Source organism: Ailuropoda melanoleuca, chromosome 7 (genome assembly GCF_002007445.2).
Source record: "Ailuropoda melanoleuca isolate Jingjing chromosome 7, ASM200744v2, whole genome shotgun sequence".
NCBI classification, from domain to species: Eukaryota; Metazoa; Chordata; class Mammalia; order Carnivora; family Ursidae; genus Ailuropoda; species Ailuropoda melanoleuca.
This window is the reverse complement of record NC_048224.1, coordinates 57,780,751-57,803,080: the sequence shown is the minus strand read 5'-3', so window position 1 is coordinate 57,803,080 and position 22,330 is coordinate 57,780,751. Positions and strand designations below refer to the sequence as shown.

Below are 22,330 nucleotides of genomic sequence, written 5' to 3'. Positions count from 1 at the left end.
GCCTGTTCTCAGCAGGGGAAGGGCGTGGACTGTCGCCTCAGGTGTAAAGGGTGTGCCACAGAGCAGAGCAGCCTTCATGACTGCCAGGAGCCACCACAGAAGCTTCTAGGGGCTGGGCGGAGCGCTACTGACCTGGGGGGGGGGGCAGACGTAAAGTGTGTAGGAGGAGAAAACGGTGATCGGCATCAGAGAGAACAGCAGGCTCTGGCTTCTCTGGCAGGGGGTCCGGGCCGCCACAAGGCAAGCTGCGGGCCTGGGGCCCAGATGTGGACTCAGGTGCCACTTGCACTCCCGAGGCCACTGTGCCCAGCAGAGGGTGGCCAGGGCGAAGCCACGATTGCTGTCCAAGCAGGGCATTCCACTTGAATTTCACCCGAGGCCAGGCTGCTCTTGCATGGAGCTGTAGGAAAGTGACTGGAGCCCCCACTCTGTGCCCTTGCGAGGGGGACCCCGCCTCTCTGAGCCTCAGTGTGTGCATCCACAAAATGGGGATAAGAGAGAAGACACAGGGCAAGCCCACCCGTGTGAGCACAGAGGAGCCGAGACGAGGCACGCCGAGGCAGTGCACTGGAGGATGCTGTCATGGGGAGGGGGCCGGGGTCGCCACCACAGCCCCAGGACTGGGTGGATGTTGCTGAGGGAGGGGACTGGGGTGCAGGCCCCTTGGTAGGACAGCTGCCCGGCCTGGTGTAGGGGGGGATCATGGTGCCCAGTCTGGCCAGTGAGTCTGGGGCAGGTGCCTTGTGCTCCTGGGGGGAGGCTGGAGGGTCTCCTCGCTGGGCCCCGTGGACGGAGCGGTCGGGCAGGATTCGGTCAGGAGCTCACCTGCCCTTCAGGGCTTTGCGGGCAGGGTGGGGGGGCAAAGCCGGGCAAGGTTCCAAGGTGGGAGAGGGCTTCTCCTGGTCCCGGGGGAAGCCACAGCCATGCCTGCTGGGCAGGGTGGAGGGGGCGGTCGGCACCTGGTGGCCTGGGGGGTGGGGGAAGGGGAGCAGTGGGAGAGGGCTTTGAGCAGGGGAGCCTTGGAGGACCGGAAGCCAGAGATTGCAGGGGGAGACAGTGGCGTGGGAACTCTCCATGGATTCTGGCAGCTGCTGTTGGGGAGGTGGTGGCTCGAGTGTAAGACAGCAGTGGCATGCCACAGGGGTGAGGAGTACGCGGTGGGTCCTTCTTGGTTCTGGAAAGTTCCTGGGCCTCGCTGCCTCTGTTTTGGCATCTGTGAATGCAGGCTGTAGGGAGTCTTGGGGAGAAACTCCCAGGAGGTGCCCAGCAGCAGCCAGGCACCCGGCGGACCCGGCACTGAGTTCCAGACTAGAAGGACTGCTGGCCTTGGACCCTGGAGCCCAGCTGCCACTGAGGCCCGAGGGGGCCTATCTGGAGACCACCCGCCCCCACCCACTGACCTCACACTCCTAGTCTGTAAAGTAAGACCGTTTTACTGCATTAGGGCTTTTGACCTTTAAAACACAACCCCGTGAACACTTCCTTAACTAACATGTTGTGGGGCAGCCAGGAGCGTAAAACCCGCTGGGGCCCCCAGGCTCCTCCACGGGACCCCTTTTGAGAAGCCACCGCTGGGCTGAGCTCCCAGGTCCCTGCATCCTGAGGGAGCCTGAGGGGCAGGGAGGCCGTGGGACACAGAGCTCCCATGAGTGCCCAGCAAAGGCAAGGCCCCACCTGGGACGCGGTCTGGCGCCTCCAAGACAGTGAACGGCCCTTGGTTCTAGTTGCGTAACAATTTTGGTTACCGATGGGGTACGTGGAATCATTGAAGCGTGACCCTCTAGGCTTTAGAGGGGGCCCTGCAGGGGCCAGCGGGGAGTGCGGCCGTGCCGGGCAGCGGGGCTGGGCCAGGGTGTGAGCCTGCCGTCCCCCTGCACTCAGTCACTCGTGGGTGCTCGTGCTCCAGGCCCGGTGTCCACTGCCTACCCCATCGCCCCACAGCTCCTGACTGCGGCCAGAGGTGATAATGCCCCTTCACTTTCCCCCAAGGGTCCCAAAGGACGGAGGCTCTCATTCTGTTTCTGTTCAGAAGTGGGTCACCTAGATTAGAAGGTCACACCAAGGTCATCTGCTACATTGCATGTGCACACATGTGTCTGTGCCCGTGCACACACACACACACGACCCCGGACAACTCCAGGTGCTGTAAGTGGGCCATGGATCGTTGAGTTTGGGGGTTGCTAGGCTACCTTTGGGCAGGGGGTACCGGACTCTTCCAGGGCCGAGGCCAGGATGGTTGGAGGGTTCCTAGTCAGAGTCTCCCCCCACCCGAGAGGATACTGGGTCAGAAAAATCCTGGGCTGCCCTCACTGCTTCCAGAGGGTCAGGGAACCCGCCGGCAACTCTGACCTTTGGCCGGCCTCGCAGAACTGGTGTTCGGCTCCCGCAAGGCCCGGGCTGGGTCCTGGCAGCTGCAGGCCGGGGGCCTCCCTGTGTGTTCCTTGTATTCGCGGGCAGACCTCCCAACCTAGACCCTGGCCCCCGCCTTCTGCTTGTCCCCCCAGGACACAGACACGCCGCGCCCAGGGCTGTCCCATGAACCGTGCCCACCGGGTCCCCAGGGGCTGAGGCTTTGGGCAGCAGGGGCCTTCGTGCCAGGCCCCCAGCATCTCTCACCAGCAGCCACGGAGAAAGGCTTTGCTGGGAAAGGGGGTCCCCGAGGGAATCTCAGGCTCTGTGGCTTGGAGCTTGTTTCGCCCCAGGAGGCATCATGAAAATGCTCTCAGAACAGTCACAACCTTGTGAGCGTTCGTGGGACGTGTGAAATGCAGTGTGCACCAGATCAGGGCCAGCCGTGGGCGTGCTGTCGCCAAGGCACTGGGTGGTGGCTGCGGGCAGCCCCGGCATTGAGAAAGTCTCAGGTTGTGTCTGGTCCCCACAAGAGAAAGTTCAGTGGGGAACGGCTTCTTTGCAAAGAGCACACGGGTATTCGGCACCCCAACCTGAAAAGCTCCCATGTGTGCAGGGAAGAGGTGGGGGGGGCGGCAGGAGCCCTGGACAAGGGGCTTCCAAGAGGCTCGGACCCACGCCTCGGCTTCCCCGTCTCGCAGAGGCGGCAGGGGATGGACGGATCCCTGCCCTTTGAGAGATGTGCCCACGGAACAAAGGGGCACATGTTTTTGGTGTGGAAACCTTTGTGGAAAAAGTGATTTGCCACGAGTCCAGGCGTCTGCAGTGGAGGGCGGGCCCTGGGAATGAAGAGGGCTTCGTGCTTGCAGGCGCCCTGTGGCCCGGCCTGCTGCTGACCACGTGTTCCCTCCGCAGCCATGTGGGGAGTGGGCGAGGTAGGCAGGGAAGCAGGGCTGGAGGGAGGGGCAGGTCAGCACCAACTGCGTGCTCAGATTCCAGAGCTCTGGGTGAGTCTGCAGGAAGCACCCGGCCCTGGGTCTGTTCCTGGGTGTTTACGCCTCGGCCTTTAACCTCGTTCGTTGCCTGGTGTTGGGGGTAGCATGGGCCACTGCGTGGGGGCCTGTGAAGCCTGGTTCTGGGCCAGGCACCCTGGGGTACAGGGACACAGATGTGCCACACGTGGCCATGGCCCGAGGCCTGGGGCTTTCTGGGGAGGCAGGCCCTTTACCAGATGGCTGCGGTCCCCTGTGCCGGTGGCTCGACGGAAGGGAGCGCCAGGGGTCGGCAACCACGGCCGCCCCCAGAGGCCGCCGAGCCTTCTCTCCCTCCCGGAGCCTGCATTCGAGAACATATATTCAGATGTCAAGTTGCCAGTTGAAAGAAGAAGAAAATATTTTATTTGAATTGGATGAAATTTGAACTAGAAGTCATGTTGCTTAATAAAACTGTGTGGTTTTAATTCACTGTTCCTGTCATACGGTTCTTGTCTGCTGGAGAGTTTACAACGTGGGCCAGGAGCCTCTGACATCCAAAGGAGAGAGAGAAGCAGAGAGGGACAAAGGAGAGAGTGAAGATGGGAAAGGAAGAGACAAGACGGAGGAGGGAGGGAGGCAGGGAGGCAGGCGGCTCTGCCAGGCGAGGGAGTGAGCACAACAGAACTTGGGGAGGGAGCCAGAATTGTCTTCGAGGGAGTCTCTTCAGAGCCCTCTGTGTGGGGACAGGTCAGCTTGGGGGAGTTCAAGCTCCTCACTCATCTTCAGGGTCTTCAAATCCAAGTTGGGGGGCCCTATAATTTGGACCCATGTCTCAGGGATCAGGTGGGATGGGCCTTTTCTGGACTCTAAGACTGTCACCCAGTTCTACCACTGAGTCACCCCATTTCACCCCATCTCTGGGCCAGTTTTCGCACAGAAGCTTTGGGAAGCCAGGGAAGGGCCATGGAGCCTGTCCCTCAGACCAGTGCACGGTGCTGGCACTTTGCTTCCCAGACCCTGGGAGGCCATCTGGGGTCCATGCTTAGTGCCTTTGAGTGGCACATCCTCCCAGCTTTCCATCTCCAGCTTTGTCAGGGTCCAGCACAGGGAAGGGGCTCACACGCCATTACCAAATGAAGGGCAAGGAGGGCGTGGCTTCCTTGCTCGGGCCTGTGGTGCTGGCGTGTGCAGAATGAGCACCACCTCCTTTGGGTCAAGCTCACGGCTACCACGTTCTCTTGCTTCACTCATGGCTTTGTCTTCAGGAGCAGAACATGCCTTTTGTTGGACCACGGGGGAGTGGGTGTGCAGGAGCAGGGGTGGCCTCAGGTCTCTGGACAGAAAGGGACAGTGGGACTCAAGGGGCATCAGTGACAACCAGATGAATACATGGTATTGGTACGCATGTGATCTTACCCAGGGGGCACAAAGCAAGTGCCAAGTGTTAGGGAGAGTGTGGACACTGCCAGGCAGTGGTTCTGGGCCATGGCTGCATCTCTGTGTTGATGCAGGGACTTAGTAGGTGCTCAATAATTGCTATTGGATGAATAGATGGATGGGTAGATGGTAGATAGATGGTGAGTGAATGATGGATGGTGGATGGACAGATGTCTTGTGGATGGATGGATGGATGGATGGATGGTGGGTGGATGATGGATGGATGATGGATGGATGCTGGCTGGCTGGATGGTAGGTGGATGGATAGTGGATGGATGGATGGATGGTAGATGGATGGTGGATGGATAGATGGTTAGAGATGGATGATGGATAGATGGATATGCATGTGGCAGAATGGGCTCTGGGCCAAGGACCTCAACACCTGCACAGACCCTAATTATCCTTTTTGGACCCCATCTCTAATGACACAGTTTGAACACTGGGCCTGTCCATCCATATTCCTTTGTCTCCTTGAGCCCAGCATGTTGTGTAGTGATGGACACTGTGCCAGCTGTGTTGAGCTGGCCCCACCTCACCTGCTGTGTGACCATGGATGCCAGACAGGTGACCTCAGGGCTTCAGTTTTCTCAGCCTCAGATGGGAATTAATAGGACAGAATTCACAGGGTTCTTGTGGGCACAGAGGTAGTGACACCATGCAGTTTCTTTGTCTAGTACCTGACCTGTAGTAAACACTGTCTAAACGTGGATCAGTAATAAAATCATTATGATATCAGTCAGTTTATATCCATCTGATTCGGGCCCTAAGACCCTCTGCCAGGGGGATGTCAGATGTTCCGTAACATTCGTGAGACCTGTGGTTCTTGTTCCCTTTTGTTTGTCGGCTGTTGACACATCTTGAGGAGAGCAATACGAAATAGAATCATTGCACACTTTTCCTATCTGACATGGTGGGGCTGCTGGCTGCCATGGCGTGAACCAAAATGTTCAGTGGTTGCCAGCGTGAGCTCATCCAGGTGCTAGCTTGTGTCTGTACTTCTTTCCCTCTCGTGGCTGAATAATATTCCAATGTATGGATAGACCACAATTTGCTTATCTAGTCATGCGTTGATGGACATCTGGGCTGTTCTCGCCTCTTGGCTATTGTGAATAATGCGGCTGTGAGCAAGGCTGTCCATGGCCCTCTTTGAATACCTACTGCAATTCTTTCTTGAGTGAATTGTTTACCTCTCTTAACTTATAGGATTGGAATTTCTGGGCTATCTGGCTTTTTCCTCTTTAAAAATAAACCCCACCCCACCCCATGGTTGGGGGCAACAGGGAAGGATGCCGCAAACCTCCAAGCCCTCACAGTTTAGGGTGGAGTTCACAGCTTGCATTTGTCACCCACAGTTCACAAGAATCTCTGAACACTTGGCTGGCACCTGGCAGGTGCCCAACAGGTGTCTGATGAATGGATGGGTGGATGGGTGGACAGTAGACGGGTGGGTGGGTGGATGGGTGGGTAGATGGGTGGGTAGATAAGTGGATGGATGGATGGATAGACGGGTAGACGGGTGAATGGTCGGGTGGATAGACGGGTAGATGGGTGGATGGGTGGGTGGATGGGTGGGCGGATGGTTGGAAGGGTCAGGCCATCCTAGCTTGAGTGGTGATTGGAGGTAGCAATGCCCTGAGAGGAAGACCGGTCCTGAGGACAAACTCCTCCCCAGACTTACCACTGGCCTCCTGGATGTCCACGTGGGTCCTCTGTGTGCCACTTATTCAAGCACTTTTGTCCTTTTTCAGGGTGATATCCAGCAGCTGCTCTTCGTTTCGGACCACCGTGCAGCTTACGATTACTGCGAGCACTACAGCCCTGACTGTGACACCGCCGTCCCCGACAAGCCCCAGTCACAGGATCCGAACCCAGATGAATACGTGAGTCAGTCCCCTGGGCTCGTGGTGAGCTTGTAGTCAGACGCCTTGGGAGGGGGCAGGTCAGGCAGGGGTGGAAGGACACCAAAGCCACAGGACCCCCACTTAAAATAAACCCCCTGGGCAAGAATCTGAGGTTCATCCTCCTCACCCCCCGCCCCACACCCAGCAGCACCTTGGTTCAGCGGGGTTATGGTTCTCTCCACCATTTCCAAGTGAAGGTCCGCTCCTACCTCCGTCACAAGGGACGCACGTCTTCTGTCATGTTCATCCTGCTGTGATTGGTCCTCCTGGCCTCCTTCTGTCACGACTGGTCAGAAAAGGAAGGGTGGCCTTCGTAAAGCCTGGGTCCCGTGGCCCAGGCAGGGCTTACAAGCCCGGGCTGGGTCCCTGCAGCCAAGGCTTCCTGGCCAGGCCCCTGCCCCCGTTTTAGGGGCATTTGTGACTTCAGTGAGGGTCAGGCGATTCTGGGGGACAGCAGCATGGCCACAGGACCCCACAGCTTGGCCGCACTCCTGGCCCTTGGTTCTAAGGGATCAGAACGTCTGCACCTTTTAGGACTCAACTTTCTTTGAAGGGGCCCTGGGCCCCCCATTCCCTCCCTCGTGCTTCTCATGGGGTTGCCTCAGCTGCCCAAGGAGCTGGAGCGGGTGGAGGCCTGTTCGGAGCCACGACTCTCTGGTGTCCACTCTTCCTGGCTGCACCTGGATGGGGAGGAGAGCAGCTTGGCTCCTCGTGGGGTCCTGCCTTCCTCACGTGGCCCCGATCTGCTTTCAGTACCCGGAAGGAGAAGGCGAAGGTGATACCTACTACTACGAGTACCCCTACTATGAGGACACGGAAGACCCGGGCAAAGAGCCCACCCCCACCAAGAAGCCCGTGGAAGCTGCTAGAGAGACCACAGAGATTGCCGAGGTCCGTGCGGGTGGGCTGCCGGGCACTGCAGGCCACGGTGGGGAGGATGCTATGGCTGGTGTGGAGGCCGGGAGGGGCTGGGTGGAGCTCGGCAGGGAACCAATGCCCGGCGGCGGGTAACCGTCTGCGCTTCATGCCCCCGGGGACGGGGAGGCGGGGCAGCGGGCTGTGCACCGGCCATGCTGCCAGCAGACCTAGGTGTGAAGGGGAGCGTGTGGCTCTGCGTCTGACGTCTTTTCCTTTTCAACCTGGAGATACAGTACGCCCTTTCTGAGTAGCATCAGGGGTTTTAGGCCACGGAGAGCTCTCCCCCGGGGCTGGCTGCCTCCCGGCGTGGACGGAGTCCGCAGGGCTGTTGGCTGGCCACAGGGCCGTGCTGCGGGTCCTCTCCAGACCTCCCTGACTCCCGCCCTGTTCCCCGCTCTGCTCTCAGGAGCAGACCCTGCCCACCACGGCAACCCCTCCCGTGCCCGACACCAGCGAGGGGGCCGGGAAGGAGGAGGACCCCGGCATCGGGGACTACGACTACATGCCCACCGAGGACTACTACACGCCCGCCCCTTACGATGACATGAACTACAACGAGGGCTTCGAGAACCCCGACCAGTCCCCCGATCACGGCGCAGGGGCAGAGGTCCCCACCAGCACGGTCGGCACTGCCAACTCCTCCAATGTAATTGCTTCTCTTCTGCATGGGCCTGGCGCCGGGGAGGGGCAGGGGCGGAGGGAGAGCTCAGGGCTCCCTCTCTGCTCTGACCTCGGGGCTCCTGGGCTGGCTCCCTGCTCCCCAGCCCAGCAGACCCCGGCCCCCAGGGGCACTGAGCAGGTTTGTGGGTCCCCGATTCACTGAGCCCATCTCACCTGCGAGATGGTTAGAATGAGCCCCTCCCGCCCGTCTCTCGGGGTTCGGGTGGGGACGGATGAGGACGTGCCTGTGTGCAGTGTCCCTCTCTGTGGCCTGAGGAGCCCAGGCAGGACAGGTGCATGAGTGGGCGGTCTGGACCAGCAGAGGAGGCATGGGGCCAGCTGGGTACGGCTGGGGGCTTTCCTGGTGGGCAGACCTGGCTCGAAGCCTCATCCACTGACCTTGGAGAGTTTCGTCCCCTCCAGGTCTCAGTTGTCATTCCCAAGGTGGCACTCACAGGTCCACCTCTAGGGGTTGTTGGAAAGTTTTCAGATGAGAGAGGAGTTTAGCACCGCACATTGAACGCAGCAAATGCTTAAAAGTAGGCATCGCACGATGCCGGATTCTTGATGGTACAGAGCAGACACCTGGTTCTGATGGGTCCAAACCCCTCTGTCGGCGGGATGGGATTGGGCGCTTGTTACCCCAAGATGGCGAGGCCCTGGGCTGGAGCCCCCGACGGTACTGACTTCCCCGCAGCGTGCTGGTCCCTGTGCAGCCCCAGCTTCCACGGGGTCCTGTGGGGTTTTGGGTGAAGTCTCCCTGTGGCAAGAGGGAAGATGCGTGAAGAAGCCACTGGAGCCCAGGAGCTGTCCCAGCGAGTTCCACTGGGCTCCTGGGAGGCCCCATCCTTGGCATCCCCAGGGTGTGGGGCCAGGAGGGGGTCTCTGTCCAGTTTCGTGGTCCTCCGGTGACCCCTGCTGCCCCCTCCCTCCCAGCCGGCTCCATCTCCGGAGGACGACTTGGAAGGGGAGTTTACAGAAGAAACCATCCGGAACCTGGATGAGACCTACTACGACCCCTACTACGACCCCACCGTCTCCCCGTCGGAGATAGGGCCAGGCATGCCTGCCAACCAGGACACCATCTACGAAGGGGTGAGGGGCTGTGGGGGCTCCTTCCGCCTGTACCATCGGGGCCTGGGGAGGGCTGGCAGTGAGTGGCCCCTGCTTGGTGAGCCGCCGGGGCTGTGAGATGCCACCTTCCTTTCCCTCCTCTGCTCATTGTCTGTCCGCCTGTGTTTTGTGAACCCAGATTGAAGGACCACGAGGAGAGAAGGGTCAAAAGGGTGAGCCCGCCATCATCGAACCGGTAAGAGCGCTCTCTTATCCCCTCCTGAAGAGGGCGGGGGTGGTGGGTGATGCAGGTCGATGCCCGAACTGTGGGCCCCTCACGGATGCCACACGCCACTTGTTGCCGAGGCTTGAGAAAAGGGGCTCAGGCGGGGGAATGTTCCAGACCTTGACTGAGGTTGGGATTCTGCCTGGGATTCCCGCTGGTGAGAACACTGCACTGTGCGTTTGCGGTCTGAGCTCCTCATTGTGCGTGGCCGTGGTCACCGGCATGAGACACGTGGAGCTTGTGAGGAGGGGAGCCACTCTGGAGGGCTTGGAGGGTTCGCGGGGCACCTCAGATCTGGGCTGGGCAGCATGGGGGGTTTAACTCTGCTGCACCCAGGCCGGCGTGGCCACCACGTGGGTTAAGTGTGGAAACTGGGGAAGCATGGTGGGCTGTCCATGCAGCCGTGGCCAGGGAACTTGAGGAACTCACTCAGTTGTATGTAGGGCCGTGGGGAGTGGACACAATGGCTACTGATGGAGCAAGGGTGGGGGAGGCTCGTGGCTGGGGTGCAGGGGCCGCTCCCTGCTGCCATGTCCTCTGTCCCTGGGGAGCCCCGCTGGGAGCGCCAGGATCCACCCCGTGTCCTGAGAGCTGCTGAGGTCAGGCCCTGACCAGGCGCGCGGGGCGGGCCCCGCAGCTGTGGGTGGTGGCCGCGGTGCTGTGGGCAGGGCAGTGGCTGTGGACATGACGGCGGGGAGGGACTGGCCGAGGCCCAACCTGCCACGTCGTCCAAGCGCCGGAGGGAGGAGGCCAGTGTCCTGCCTGGTGGCTGGTCACAAGGTGGAGCTGGGCCAAGAGTGGTTCCTGGTGCTCAGCTGGGGATAGGACGTTGGGGTTCCCAAGGCCTGATGGCCTTGGATTCCTGGGGAGGGGAATTTTGTGGCCTCCATCCTCCCGTGGACCTGGGAAGGTGCTTTTAGAACCTCAACTGCTGGTCTCCCCCAGAGAGGCCCAAAGCCCCGTGGCCAGGGCAGACGGGACGTGGCCCATCTCTGGGGTAGAATGCCCAGTGGGCAGAATTTCAGCAGGGCCCTCCCAGCTTGGCCCCATGCCTGGCCTGTGGAAGTATCTGGATAATGGTGAAGGCGGCCCCTTGTGGTTTTCCCTCTGGGCCTGTCCGGGGTTGGGACCTGTCAGCCTCATGGGGCCGTGGCCTCTGGACACACATCCTTTTCTCAGGCTGAGAACATCCCTTTCCAGTACTTTCTGAGGGTCCAAGAAGGACGGCTTGACTGAGAGTGGAGGATGGGTTAGAGGGAAGGGTGCAGAGGTGCCAAGGGAGGTGGGGCCCGCATCAGGTGACCCCTGGCTCAGCAACATGAGAAACCCTGACACCAAGTCCAGACGCAGGGGAAGGGTGAGCTGGGGGGAAGTGCGGTACAGCCAGCAGCTAGGGTGGGGGCGCCCCGGAAGGACAGCGGGTGTGTTGCCATTGCTGCAGGGGGGCCCTGGCCAGTGGTGGGCCATCCTGGTGTTGCTTCTCCTGGGCCTGAGCCTGGCTGGGCTCACGGACCACACATTTCCCCAGACACTCCAGTCCCTAGATGGACCTGCTCTTGACTTGGGGGCCTTCTGTGGGGTCTGTATGGCTTTGGTGGCAGGGCATCTCGCCTGGGAAGAACGTGGGGCCCCAGGGCAGGGAGGTGCCGGGAGGGGCTAGGCTGGCACCGTCTGGGCACGCTTCCTGTCCACTCGCAGCTGCCAGACGAGCCCCCCGGAGGAGAGCTGTGGCACCCCGGCTGCCAGGCTGCTCTGGTTGGGGTGGGCAGAGGGGGGGCAGGGGAAGGGGGCCTGTCCAGCACAGACAGTGTGTCTACACAAAGTCACCTCGTCTCAGAGGGAAACCGAGGCATCTGGATGCAGCGAGGGGAGGGCTCCCTCCTCTGGCGCCGGCATTCAGTCCCGCCCTATCCCCAGCCCATTCCCCATGTCTGCTGGGCCCTCGCCGGGCCCCTGGGGATGCCGTGTAAAGAGTTGGAATTTCTCAACCCGGAGATGCCCTCGAAGTCTTAGCTCCATAAACAGATGGCTGAGTCCTGGGAGCCGGCCGGCGTGGGTCTCGCAGCTGACCGCTGACCGCAGAGGGTGGGGTGGCCGTTGCTTCCTCTGCCCCCACCCCGCTCCAGCACCGCCCTCGGGGGAGAGGGACTCCTGTCCGTGGAGCCCTTGGAATCTGCTCCCTCTGGCCTCCCAGCCGCACCTCCTGTCGTTGGTCAGCAGGGTCAGCGGCTCCTTGAAAGGGCAGCAGACCTCTCCGCAGAGGGGATTCGGGCTTATGGGCGTCCTGAGGGACGGATCCCCAGACTCCATGTCTCGTGGTGTCCCGGTGGCCGTCCCGGGAGGCCCGGGAATCACCGTCGCTCCGCTGTGGTACTCTTTAACGAGTAGACGCGCCCGTGTTGAAAGCTGTTTGCAGCGGGGCCAGGGCCCAGACCGCCACTCACAGTTACCTTCCTGCTGAATTCTGAGATGGGCGTCTGCACGCTGTTGGGGTGTAGACCCGGCTAGCACCCCGCAGGAGGACCACCACTCTCCCTCGTCCACGGAGCCTTTCTCGCTCCTCGGTCATGGCCATGGGTCCGGCTCCGACGGCAGCTCTGCCTGGGCCGGTTCAGGCCTCCCTGGGCTGGGTCCCTTCCTCCTGGCGTCCGGCCTCCTTCCCAGGCCACCCTGGATGGCTCGGGCCCGGCCTCCCGGGAGACCTATGGCTGGCATCGCCCCAGCTCCCTGAGAACAACGGCCAGTGTGTCTGGGAGGACAGCTGCAGGCCCCGGGGCCCCACCGCGGCCAGGGGCCATTCACTTGCTTCCAGCTTCGCTGCTGAGCCCCCCAGCTGCCTTTGTCCGAGGAGGAAATGCGAAGGCTGTTTGGATGAGGTGTCTGTGTGCGTCTTGAGTATAAATACCGCTCTGAGTGCACATCTGTGTAAACACTTCGCAGTGACCGGGGGCCCTGGTGGGGAGGCTGGGGGTCGGAGGGCCCAGCGGCCTGGTGCCCCTCCCAGTGCGGTTCTTCGAGCCTCGGCGGGGCGTTCCCCTGTCCCCCTGGGAGGCCACCCCACGTTTCTCAAGAGCACCGTTCCCTTTGGAAGGAACGTCTGGGCACAGCGGTGCACACCATCCCCGGAGGGAAGCAATCTGCTTTCTCTGGTTAGGGGAAGAGGGAGCAGCAGGTCTGTCCCGCGGCCAGGGACATTTGGCCCCCTGAGCCCTGTCCCAGCAGTCTCTAGAATCAGTGGGGAGAGGGGCATCACTGTGTCTGCTTCGCTGGCCCCGAGTGTGACTAAAGCCTACTCAGCCAGGCCAGGCAGAACCTAGACGGCCCCAGGACCCCCCGATGCCGTCCCTGCTGTGTTCTCAGCCAGCAAACCCCTGGCCCCAGTGTTGACCGCATGGGAGAGAGGAGGGTCCTGCTCTGGGGGGGTGCTGGAAGTGGATGCCCGGGAGTGGAGGCACCCCCCGGCCAGGAGCTGCGTTTGCTGACCCCTCTGCTACCCACACGGCCTCTCTGGGGTCCAGGGTGCTGGGGTGGGGGGCAGGAGTTCTTGTCCCCGCTTGCAGGTGAAGACTGGGAGGGCCAGTGGCAGGGCGGAGGGCTTGTGAAGGAGGCGGCCGAGTGTCCCGTGGACTCGGGGGCGTCTTCCCCTTGCCCCGGGCTGCTGGTGGGCACACTCGCTGAGGCCTGAGTCTGTGGTCCTCACGGGGCCATCCTCACCAGCAGGGTCTGCCGGGAGTCCAGGCCTGTGCTGGGATCTCAGGACGGATGGGGTCCTGGGGTCTCAGACACTGTCTCCTGTCTTTTCCAGGGCATGCTCATGGAGGGGCCGCCAGGCCCTGAAGGCCCCGCGGTGAGTGTTGTGTTTCATTTCCCAGGCCTGTGGGAGGTGCTTGGGGGTCGGGGATGGAAAAGAGGGGGGCACTCACTGTCCTTTGCAGAACCCCCCCCCCGCCGCCACCGCATCCCAGCACTGCCCCGACCCGCCTCCACCCTCTCCTGAAGCAAGGCGGGAACGGGGTGTAGCCCTGTGGCTGTATCTTTGAATTCTGTCCTGATTTTACTTTTAATTCCAGGGTCTCCCAGGACCTCCGGGAACGATGGGCCCCACTGGCCAAGTGGGTGACCCTGGAGAAAGGGTAAGGGATGGCTTGGTGCTCAGCTTGCTGGGCTTGTCCATGTGTCTTCAGCTCTGTGGCCGGCGTCCTCGCACGTGTGGGTGGCGGCCGGCACGTCAGCTTCCGTCCGCACACCGCCCGGCCCTGTCACCTCTCACGCCAGCTCCTTGTTGGGTCTGTGTGGGTGTTTGGGGAACTGCACTCCCTCGTGGCCCTGAGCGGGGGGCAGGTGGCGTCTGCCAGGCTCCCACAGAGGCTGGTGAGCTCAGCTCACAGAGGGCCCTGTGGGCTGCGGTGGCCGAGCAGGGACAACAGGGCTGTCCGCGGCACGCGGGACTAAGATCTGCGTTGACCCTCCTCGGTGTGGGAGCTTCCTGGGCCTCGATTTCCCCTCCCTCCATCTTCTGTGTTGGAAATCAAGCAGCAGAACCGGAGGGCTTGCTCTGGGTCACAGGGAGCCATCCCGGAGTCCCTCCTGGTCACGGGGACCCATCCCAGGTTCCCGGTCAAAGGGACTCACCCTGGACTCTCCCTGCACCCCGGGTCTGAGGTCCCCAGATCAAGGGGATGTGCCCCCCGGGTCAAAAGGACCCATCTTGGGGTCCCCTCACCACCAAAGGGACCTGTCCCAGGTCCCCGGGTCAAAGGGATCCTTCCTGGTTTCCATGGTCAAAGGGACTTATCCTGGGTTCCCTCTGTCAAAGGGACCTGTGTCGGGGGTCAGAGGGACTCGCCTGGGGTTGCTGCTGAGAGATGAGGGCTAAGCCCAGACGCCACAATTTTGCTCTGACACCTAGTGGAGCTTCAGGGTACTGCAGCCTTGGGGTTCTGTCCGCTTGGCTGTTCTTGGTGGTGGTGGTCTCTCCTGCCGGTCTCATGTCAGATTAGGAGCTGTCATCGGATGGCTAAGTCGTGGACAGCAGACGTGAGGAGCATGTGTGTGTCCTAATGGGCGTTTATCCCCAGGGCCTGGCCCACTGCCCGCAGAGTATGGACACAAAGGGTTGGTGGGCGCATGGATAGGGACATGGCTGGGTCGGGTCACGTGGAGAGGTGGCGAGGGCCTGCTTCTGAGGCAGCATGGCGGGCAGCCAGGCTCGGGGCTTCGGAGCGGTGCTGGGCCGTGTGGCGGGGTGCCCCGTCCACCCAGCAGGGGAGCACCGAGGGGGACCTTTAGACTGTGGGGATGGGGTGTAGCAGCTGCAGCAGGAAGGGATGCTCGTTCTGTGGCTGGGTCACCTCTGAGGACCCATCAGATGGGCAGTGAACAAGATTCCCTGCCATGCTGGTTCTCTACCGCTGGTGGCCCTGGGGGCCCAGAGGAGGGGGTCTCTCTCCACCGACAGGGATGGTCTTACACATCTCCTGGCCCCTCCCCACTGTCACGTGGCCACAACTCCAGATGTGGGGGCTGCTGCTCTGCCCCTGGCTCCAGGCCCAGACGGCTGAGTTCTGCCATCTCTACCCCAACTTGCTCTGGAGACCCAGTGCCCAAGGATCTGTGCGAGATGGGGAGACCGCCAGGTGCCCCCCCCCCAGAGCCTCATGAGAGGGACCCACGAGCGTGACCAAGTCCGGATGTCAGCGAGGGAGGACCACATGGTGTGGCAGCTGCCGTCTTCTCCCTTAGATGCAGGGGAGGACACTATCCACAGTGTGCACGGTATGGATGGACCTCGGTCAATCTCGGTATTTCTGTGAGTGTCCATCCCTCTGCCCACCATTCACACATCACAGTGCTGGGCACTGTCCGTCACTGAGGCTTGACTCCTCCCCACTTGCCCCCTACCTCTGGGCTGAGCCTGGCTCGGGGCCAGTGGTGGGTGGCCAGCTGGGGCCTTGTGCACTGCAGCCGGACCTGGCAGCTCTGTTGGAGGACCCAAGGCCTCTGACAGTGGAATATCATTGATTTAAGCAGCTAGTGTCCCTTAAATTCAAGCCAGGATCCAGGAGCCTGGGGGGTGGGCATGGGGTTAGCAGAGACACACACGCCTATAAAGTATGCTGTCCCTGGAGTTGGAGGGAAACCTGCAGCCCACTGGCCTCCCCAGTGCCTTTCCAAGTGGGGAAGTGGGAGCTGGTTACAGGAACTGAGCACTACCCACCCCCCCTGAGCCTTGCTTAAGCCACTGCTGTCCAAGGAGTTGTCTCTGCTCACAGCTCAGCGCCCTCTCAATGCCCCGCTCTCCTGAGTGTCTCCTGTTTAGCTGACAAAGAACCCTGGATGCACAGGCAGGATCCTACTGCCACCTGCCAGTAGGGAGACCTCAGAATCCCTTTGTAGGGAATGGAAACATTTTTCTCCATCCTCTTAGGTTTTGTGACTGAGGCATGCAAATTAAACTGACAGGCGCATGTGTTAATAGGAGAAAAGGCACACACTTTTATTATATTTTAAGTTCTATGCACATAGGGGCATCAAAGACAGGCTGTGAAAACGCAGAGAAGCAGCTAGACTTGAGCGCATATGTTCACTTCAGGCAGGGGCGACACATCACAGAGAAGTGACTAGCAAAGCTATGGGGGGACTAATGGAAGGTAAGGGTCATTTAGTAAGGTTTGCTTATGCAGACTTCTCTCTGTGCTGGCTCCTGGTCTCCAGTGATCGGGGTTGTTCTCCTCGTCCTGATGCAGACGGGGCTGGGGGTAGTTCCGGCCACCCTCCCGGGGGAAGCGTACGCCCTTCTTTTAGGCGGGTGAGGGGACGGCAGAGGACTTTTGTTCATTCTCAGTTGCCTTCAGTTCAAAATAGTCCTTACAGCCAAGTGGCATATTTTGGGGTGGCGCATTCTGATCCCCTTCACCTGCTTGGCCTCATTTGCCTGTCTGTACGTGAGAGGTTTTCAGTGGGTGATCTGGAAGGATCCTGCCCGTTCCCCAGCCCAATTCCACCATCCTGGGATTCTCTAGCCTTTCCTATTAATAATTATTAAGTAGTTTTTTTAAAGGTTTATTTATTTATTTTAGAGAGAGAGAGAGAGTGTGCGCATGCACAAGAGGGAGGGGCAGAGGGGGAAGGAGAATCTCAAGCTGACTCCGTACTGAGCACAGAGCCCGATGCGGGGCTCGATATCAGGACCCTGAGAGCATGACCTGGGCCAAAACCAAGAGTCGGTCGCTTAACCGACTTAGCCACCCAGGCGCCCCAATTATTAATTAGTTCTTATCTAACCTTGACTGGCTGAGCCTGGCTTCCTAACTGGATGGCTGCCAGCTCCTCCCAGCCTTTCTTGCCCTTGGAGTCCTAGTAGAGAAGGGACCTCAGCCATCTGCCTTCTCTTAGTGACAGATGGGGGGGCGAGGCATGCAGGAGTGGGGGGAAATGGCGAAAGCCACACGGGAAGGCGAGGCAAGCCTGGGCTTGATCTGGTCCAGCTCTCCTGGCATTCAGGTGGGGAGGCTCCCACTCCTTCCTCTGGGGCTCAGAAGGAAACCGAGGATGAGAGAGCCAGGTGTCCCAAGAGCGCTGCCAGCTCCCATGTGGGGCTGAGTACTCCCCACAAGCCCAATTCAACATGCATGTTCCTATCAAGACACTTCATGTCCAAGATGGAGACCCTTTCCCACAGGGGTGCCTCCCTCCCTGCAGAAGCCTCCTTCCAGGGAGGGAGCGGCAAGGGAGGCCCACAACCCTCCCTCCGTCACTGCCTCGTGAGCTCAGGCAGCCCCGCAGTAAGGACGTGGCTGCCCTGCCGCCTCGCCAGCCCCGTCTCCCATCTGGGAGGGTCTCAGCCCCCACCCACCCTCCACTTAGTTCTGTTTCAAGGGCGGGGCTTTCCCGTGGGATTTTGCTTATTAAATACATTTTCGGTGCCTTACACGGTTGGTAAGCCATGCTGTAAAGAACAGCCATCTGTGGGGAGATGGCTTGGAGGTACCCCGCCCTCCAGCTCGGGGACAGGCACTACCTTACAGACCTTGGCACTTGGTGGAGGTTTGCTGACCGTTTTGCAAGCCGTTGTGGGTTAGTGGCTCTGCGGGACTCACACCACATTGTAAAGCTCCAGGAGGATTCACGGGAGCAGGGCGTTGCCCGTCACCTCCCGCCTCCATCGTTCTGGTTCCAGGGCCTTCCCAGCCCGAGCGAGGCTGTGGTCCCAGCGCCCAGACTCAGGAAGAGCAGGGAGGGGGGACGTGGCAGGAGGGAGGACGTGGCAGGGAGGGAGGACATGGCAGGGGGGTCTTTGGGAGCGGAGGGTGGACGAGGGGCCACCCCCAGCCTGTTCCCAGCTTCCAGCACCACCGAGGGGCACGCACACCACCGAGACACCCTGGGGACAGCGTACGGTCCCTGGGAGACACGGACCCTACATCCTAAATTGGGGTTTGACCTGGGACCAACTCCAAGGTGCAAGGCTCCACGGCAAGCAGCACCCCAGATTTCCAAGAGAATACCCCGGGTGGCCACACCTGTTCTCGATTGTTTCTTTTTTAAACACGCTTCTTGTCTTCTGAGGACTTTTTCTGAAGTGGCAGGCGAGGGCCGTTCGGCCACATCCGCTAGCAGACCTTTGACCCAGAGGTTGTGCTTCCAGGGCCTTCCCTGAGAAAGCCGCCCACACACCCACCGCCGCAGCGCGCGCCCTTAGAAGACGGGCGGAGTCAGTGAGGAGCCCATCACGGTGGGCAGCTCTGCGGCCACTAAGTTCAAAAGCAGGCCGCGGTGCCCAGAGAAGAGGAGGAGCAGGTTGCCGGGTGCTGTGGTGGGGGGCGACCTCATGGAGAAGCACCTCCGAGCCCCACACGCACCCCGCAGACCGTGGGCGTGCGGCCGGCCGGCCCTGCGGGGGGAGAGGGAGCTTTCCCTTCCCGATTCGTAGAAGTCATGTTCCACAGCCGCTCACGAGAGCAGGGACCACGTCGACGGTAAAAGAACCAGAAAAGAAGAGAAGCACGTGTCGGTTCTGTGTCCTTCGGGCTGGCTCCTGGAGAGCCGCGGGTTCTCCGTCCTCTTGGCCGGACCCGGACGTTGATGTCTCCGGCCCGCCTGGAGCATCGCGCTCCCGTGGTGTGAACGCTGTTGTCCGCGTGCAGCCGTGCTTGGTGCAGAACTTGGGGTGCGGCCGATGGGGGTCTCTTTCCGTCAAGAAGAGGGGGTCAGACCTCCTTCTGGACGTGAAACGGGCTTCCTGTGCCTCAGGCCGGGTGGGAGTCCGCCAGGATTAGTGAGGAAGCTGGGCTGATCACACATGTTTTTTGGAAGATACACTGTCTTGCTCGTTTTACGTTTGTCGAGTCCTGAAGGGCCAGGGTCCACCTAGAGAATGTGTACGGGGTGTCTGCTGGGACCTGCCTTAGGGCCAGGTTAACGGCATCTGTGGAGGCCACAGGGTCGGCTCCGTGCACACGTGCTCTTGAAATTGCTCGAGAGGGGTCTGTGTCCCGTGGACGTCCCTTGCATCTGTCCCATCAAGCGGACGCTTCTATCGCCTTCTGTCCGAGCAACCACACGCAGAGTTGGTGGGGACCGGGTCATGAGAGGCAGCGCCCTGGCGGCTGGAGGACATGGGTCTTGGTCTCCTGGGGGTGGCCCCGCCTGCTGGTGTACAGGCCTGGAGGGCTCGTTCCTGGATGGTGGAGGCCGTGGTTCAGTTCTCTGGCCGCCTCCCAGAGTGTTGCCTCTGTCCCTGGATCATAGTCTCCCACCTCTCTGCCCCTGCAAATCGCTCTGGGTCCAGCCCAGAGCCCCCTCCCTTCTCATCCCTCTCCCCCAGAAGTATTTCCTCAGCCCACAGCCAATGCCCCTCCCTTCCCTGTGCTTGGCTTCTGGAACATTCCATGCCATGGGGTCTTGCTGCTCTGTGCTTGCCCTATGCATTTCCTCTCGGGCTGCAGCTCTGACCTCCTCATCTGGACACAGCCCTGCTCCATCCCTGTTGCATTCTGACCTAGCTGTCTTGGGCCGTCTGTCCACAGGGTCCCCCTGGACGCCCAGGCCTTCCCGGGGCTGACGGGTTGCCTGGCCCTCCTGGAACCATGCTCATGCTGCCTGTGAGTATCTTTATTTGTTGGAGTGGGCTGCCAGTGGGGGTGGGCTCAGGGCTCTCAATGAGGTGGAGAGGGCGCCCTGGGCTCGGCGTCTGAGGATCCACCCCTGGCCATAGAGTCACTCCGATGTGGGCCAACCATCTCATAGAAGTAGGGTCCTCTGAGGGCGTTTCTGCCAATGCACAGAGTGGACCCAGGTGGTCGAGGCCTCCAGTTCTCCGTTGGTGTCCAGGGCTGGCCCATGCAAGGGGCAGGGAATCTGTCTCTGTGCAAGAAAGCTCAGTGGCTCCTGTCCATCTCCGCTGGGATCTCCCATGTGGGCGTGCGGCCAGCCGGTCCCTCCTTGTGCCTGACCTGCCGTTGACCTTGTGGTGCCATCTCCTTCCCCGAGAGCCCAGGCCCAGGAGGGCAAGTGTGTGGCATGCTGGCCTGGACATCAGGCTTTGGACTGGTGGCCTGGTGCTGCCTAGGAGGCTGGGCACAGCTCAGGGAGACTCCGTGTGGACCCAGGAGCTTCCTGGCTAAGCCTCCCCACTGCAGGCATTTGCATGGGGCCCTTGGCCTTTTCTTGCAATAGGTAGGGGCTGTGGGGTCTCAGGGTGAGGCGCTGCAGAAGCCAGAAAGTTCTTCCCAGACCTGGGCCGGGTCTCCAGGTGGCCCCAGGGCTGAAGCTGGCAGGTGGGGCTGGGACAGTGTGTCCCGGGAGAGGTCTGGTGCCAGACACTGCCCAACCAGATCCCCCAAGGCTCTGCTGTCACCTGAGAGGCCCTGGGGTCCTGGGTGGCACCTGCATCCAGTGCGCCCTGGGTGACCCCCGTCTTACACCTACAGTTCCGCTTCGGAGGAGGTGGTGACGCCGGCTCCAAAGGCCCCATGGTGTCAGCTCAGGAGTCCCAGGCTCAGGCCATTCTGCAGCAGGCCCGGGTAAGTGGCACCTGCGTCCCTGGTGCGGGGGCGGTGTTGGGGGGGCTCGCCTCCTGGGCAGTCAGGACACTCTGGGGATGTGCACCTGTCCATGTCTGGCTGGGGGCCCAAGCCAGCCCTGGGAAAGGGGCAGGAGGGGTCTCAGGGCTTCCTCGTCCATGCCAAGGGTCCAGGTTCCTGGATATGGACGTGCAGGGCCATCTGCTGTCCCCCGCTGGGCTCCGGGGATGGACAGACCTGGAAGGTGGACAGACGGCTGTCCCCCGTCCCTGCAGTGGGGCGGGGCTGAGATAGAGCCTCTAGGAGAGCGCCCATGGGTCCCAAAGCCCCTTGCCCGGCCTGGGGGTCCTGAGGAGCCTTTACTTCCGGATGGCTCCAGTCTCTGCAAATCAGCGGGTTAGTGAACCGAGGTTTTAATTGATGACACTCCCGATTGCCGATGGCAGGTGACAAGAGCAGCCCCCGGTCCTTCAGTGGAGTGTCTCCTCTAATGGGGCATCTCAGGAAGCTCTAAATAATCCCTTGTTTGGACAATATTTATGTGGTTCTGGCGCAGCGGAGGTGATGTTAATGATCAGAACGCATGGATAATTACGGGACGGCTTGAGTATTGAGTTGCTGCTATGGAATAAATTGTCCGAGTGATGCAACGCAGTGCGTGACAAACCCCGTTGCCTGCAGCTAGATTTACTGGCGGGGCCTGCCTGCCTGGCCTTTTAATCGGAGAGCTTTAATTGAAGCCAATGGGTGATGGGCTTACAAGATTTTATAATGTAAACAAAATTTTCCAAAATGAAAATGGCATCGTGCAAGGGGCGGGGCTAGGGGGCGGGAAACCAAGTCGCAGAACAGGAGTGGAAGAGATCCTTTAGGAAAGGGGCTGAGCTGGGCTGTGGCAGGTGGGAGCCATGCTCGGGGCGGGGCAGGGTGGGTGACAGCGGAGGGGTGTGATATGGGGGTGGGCAGGGGCGCCCTGGGCAGGCGTCCTGCAAGGTCTTCAATAGCTCCCTCTTCCCGGAGCTATTTATTCCACCCCATAGAGGGCCCCAAATCTCTCCCCAGCTGCTGGAGGGTGCTGGAAGTGTCTCTGGGGGGGGGGGGGAACGTGATGCTGACGGTGAACACGTGCACAAGGGCAGCTCACGCCCACCCTAGCCCAGAAGGGGAAGCCGTGTTTCAGGCTCATTCCCAGGGTGAAGGGCTGGGGCAGGCCTTCCTGGTGCGGGGTACGGGCGCTGGCTGGGGATTAAGAAGCAGCTAACCCATCCCCACAGAGGGGGCCTTACCCCCCAACAGGCCCCCCTCCGCCTCCTCTCTTCCATTCGTGGTGGGCTCAGAGGCCCCAGAGGAGCCGTGGTACGGGGTTTCTGGACCTCCATCGGACCACCTCCTGCAGAGGCCCCTGTCCTTGGCCCCGTGAGGACTTTCTTGCCTGGTGGAGCCTCCCTTGCTGGGACCGTAGCCCCACTTTTCCTCAGTGTGCCCTGTGTTCTCTTGCAGCTGGCTTTGCGGGGGCCGGCTGGCCCGATGGGTCTTACCGGGAGACCCGGCCCCATGGTGAGTCCTTGGTGGGGGAGAACGGGCGAGCGTGGTAAGGGCTGGGGCGTCCTTCGGCAGTCCCTTTCGGTTCCCAGCTTACCCAGAGAGAGCACGCTTTGAGCTCTCATCAACCACTAATATATCAGCGGCACCCCAGGGGGTATGGGGGCCCTGGGTGGGGGTGGGGGT

The 22,330-nt window shown here is 61.0% G+C and overlaps 1 protein-coding gene across 1 annotated transcript in view; it reads left to right on the top strand.

The window, feature by feature from the left end:
- COL5A1 (collagen type V alpha 1 chain) overlaps positions 1 to 22,330 on the top strand; it is a 122,933-nt gene that overhangs the window by 15,707 nt on the left and 84,896 nt on the right. The window contains exons 3-12 of the mRNA XM_034663748.1: positions 6,509 to 6,640; positions 7,415 to 7,552; positions 7,986 to 8,225; positions 9,176 to 9,334; positions 9,492 to 9,548; positions 13,384 to 13,425; positions 13,649 to 13,711; positions 19,607 to 19,681; positions 20,510 to 20,602; positions 22,103 to 22,159. Coding sequence (XP_034519639.1) covers positions 6,509 to 6,640; positions 7,415 to 7,552; positions 7,986 to 8,225; positions 9,176 to 9,334; positions 9,492 to 9,548; positions 13,384 to 13,425; positions 13,649 to 13,711; positions 19,607 to 19,681; positions 20,510 to 20,602; positions 22,103 to 22,159 — 1,056 coding nt within the window. The remainder of the gene's footprint in view (positions 1 to 6,508; positions 6,641 to 7,414; positions 7,553 to 7,985; positions 8,226 to 9,175; positions 9,335 to 9,491; positions 9,549 to 13,383; positions 13,426 to 13,648; positions 13,712 to 19,606; positions 19,682 to 20,509; positions 20,603 to 22,102; positions 22,160 to 22,330) is intronic.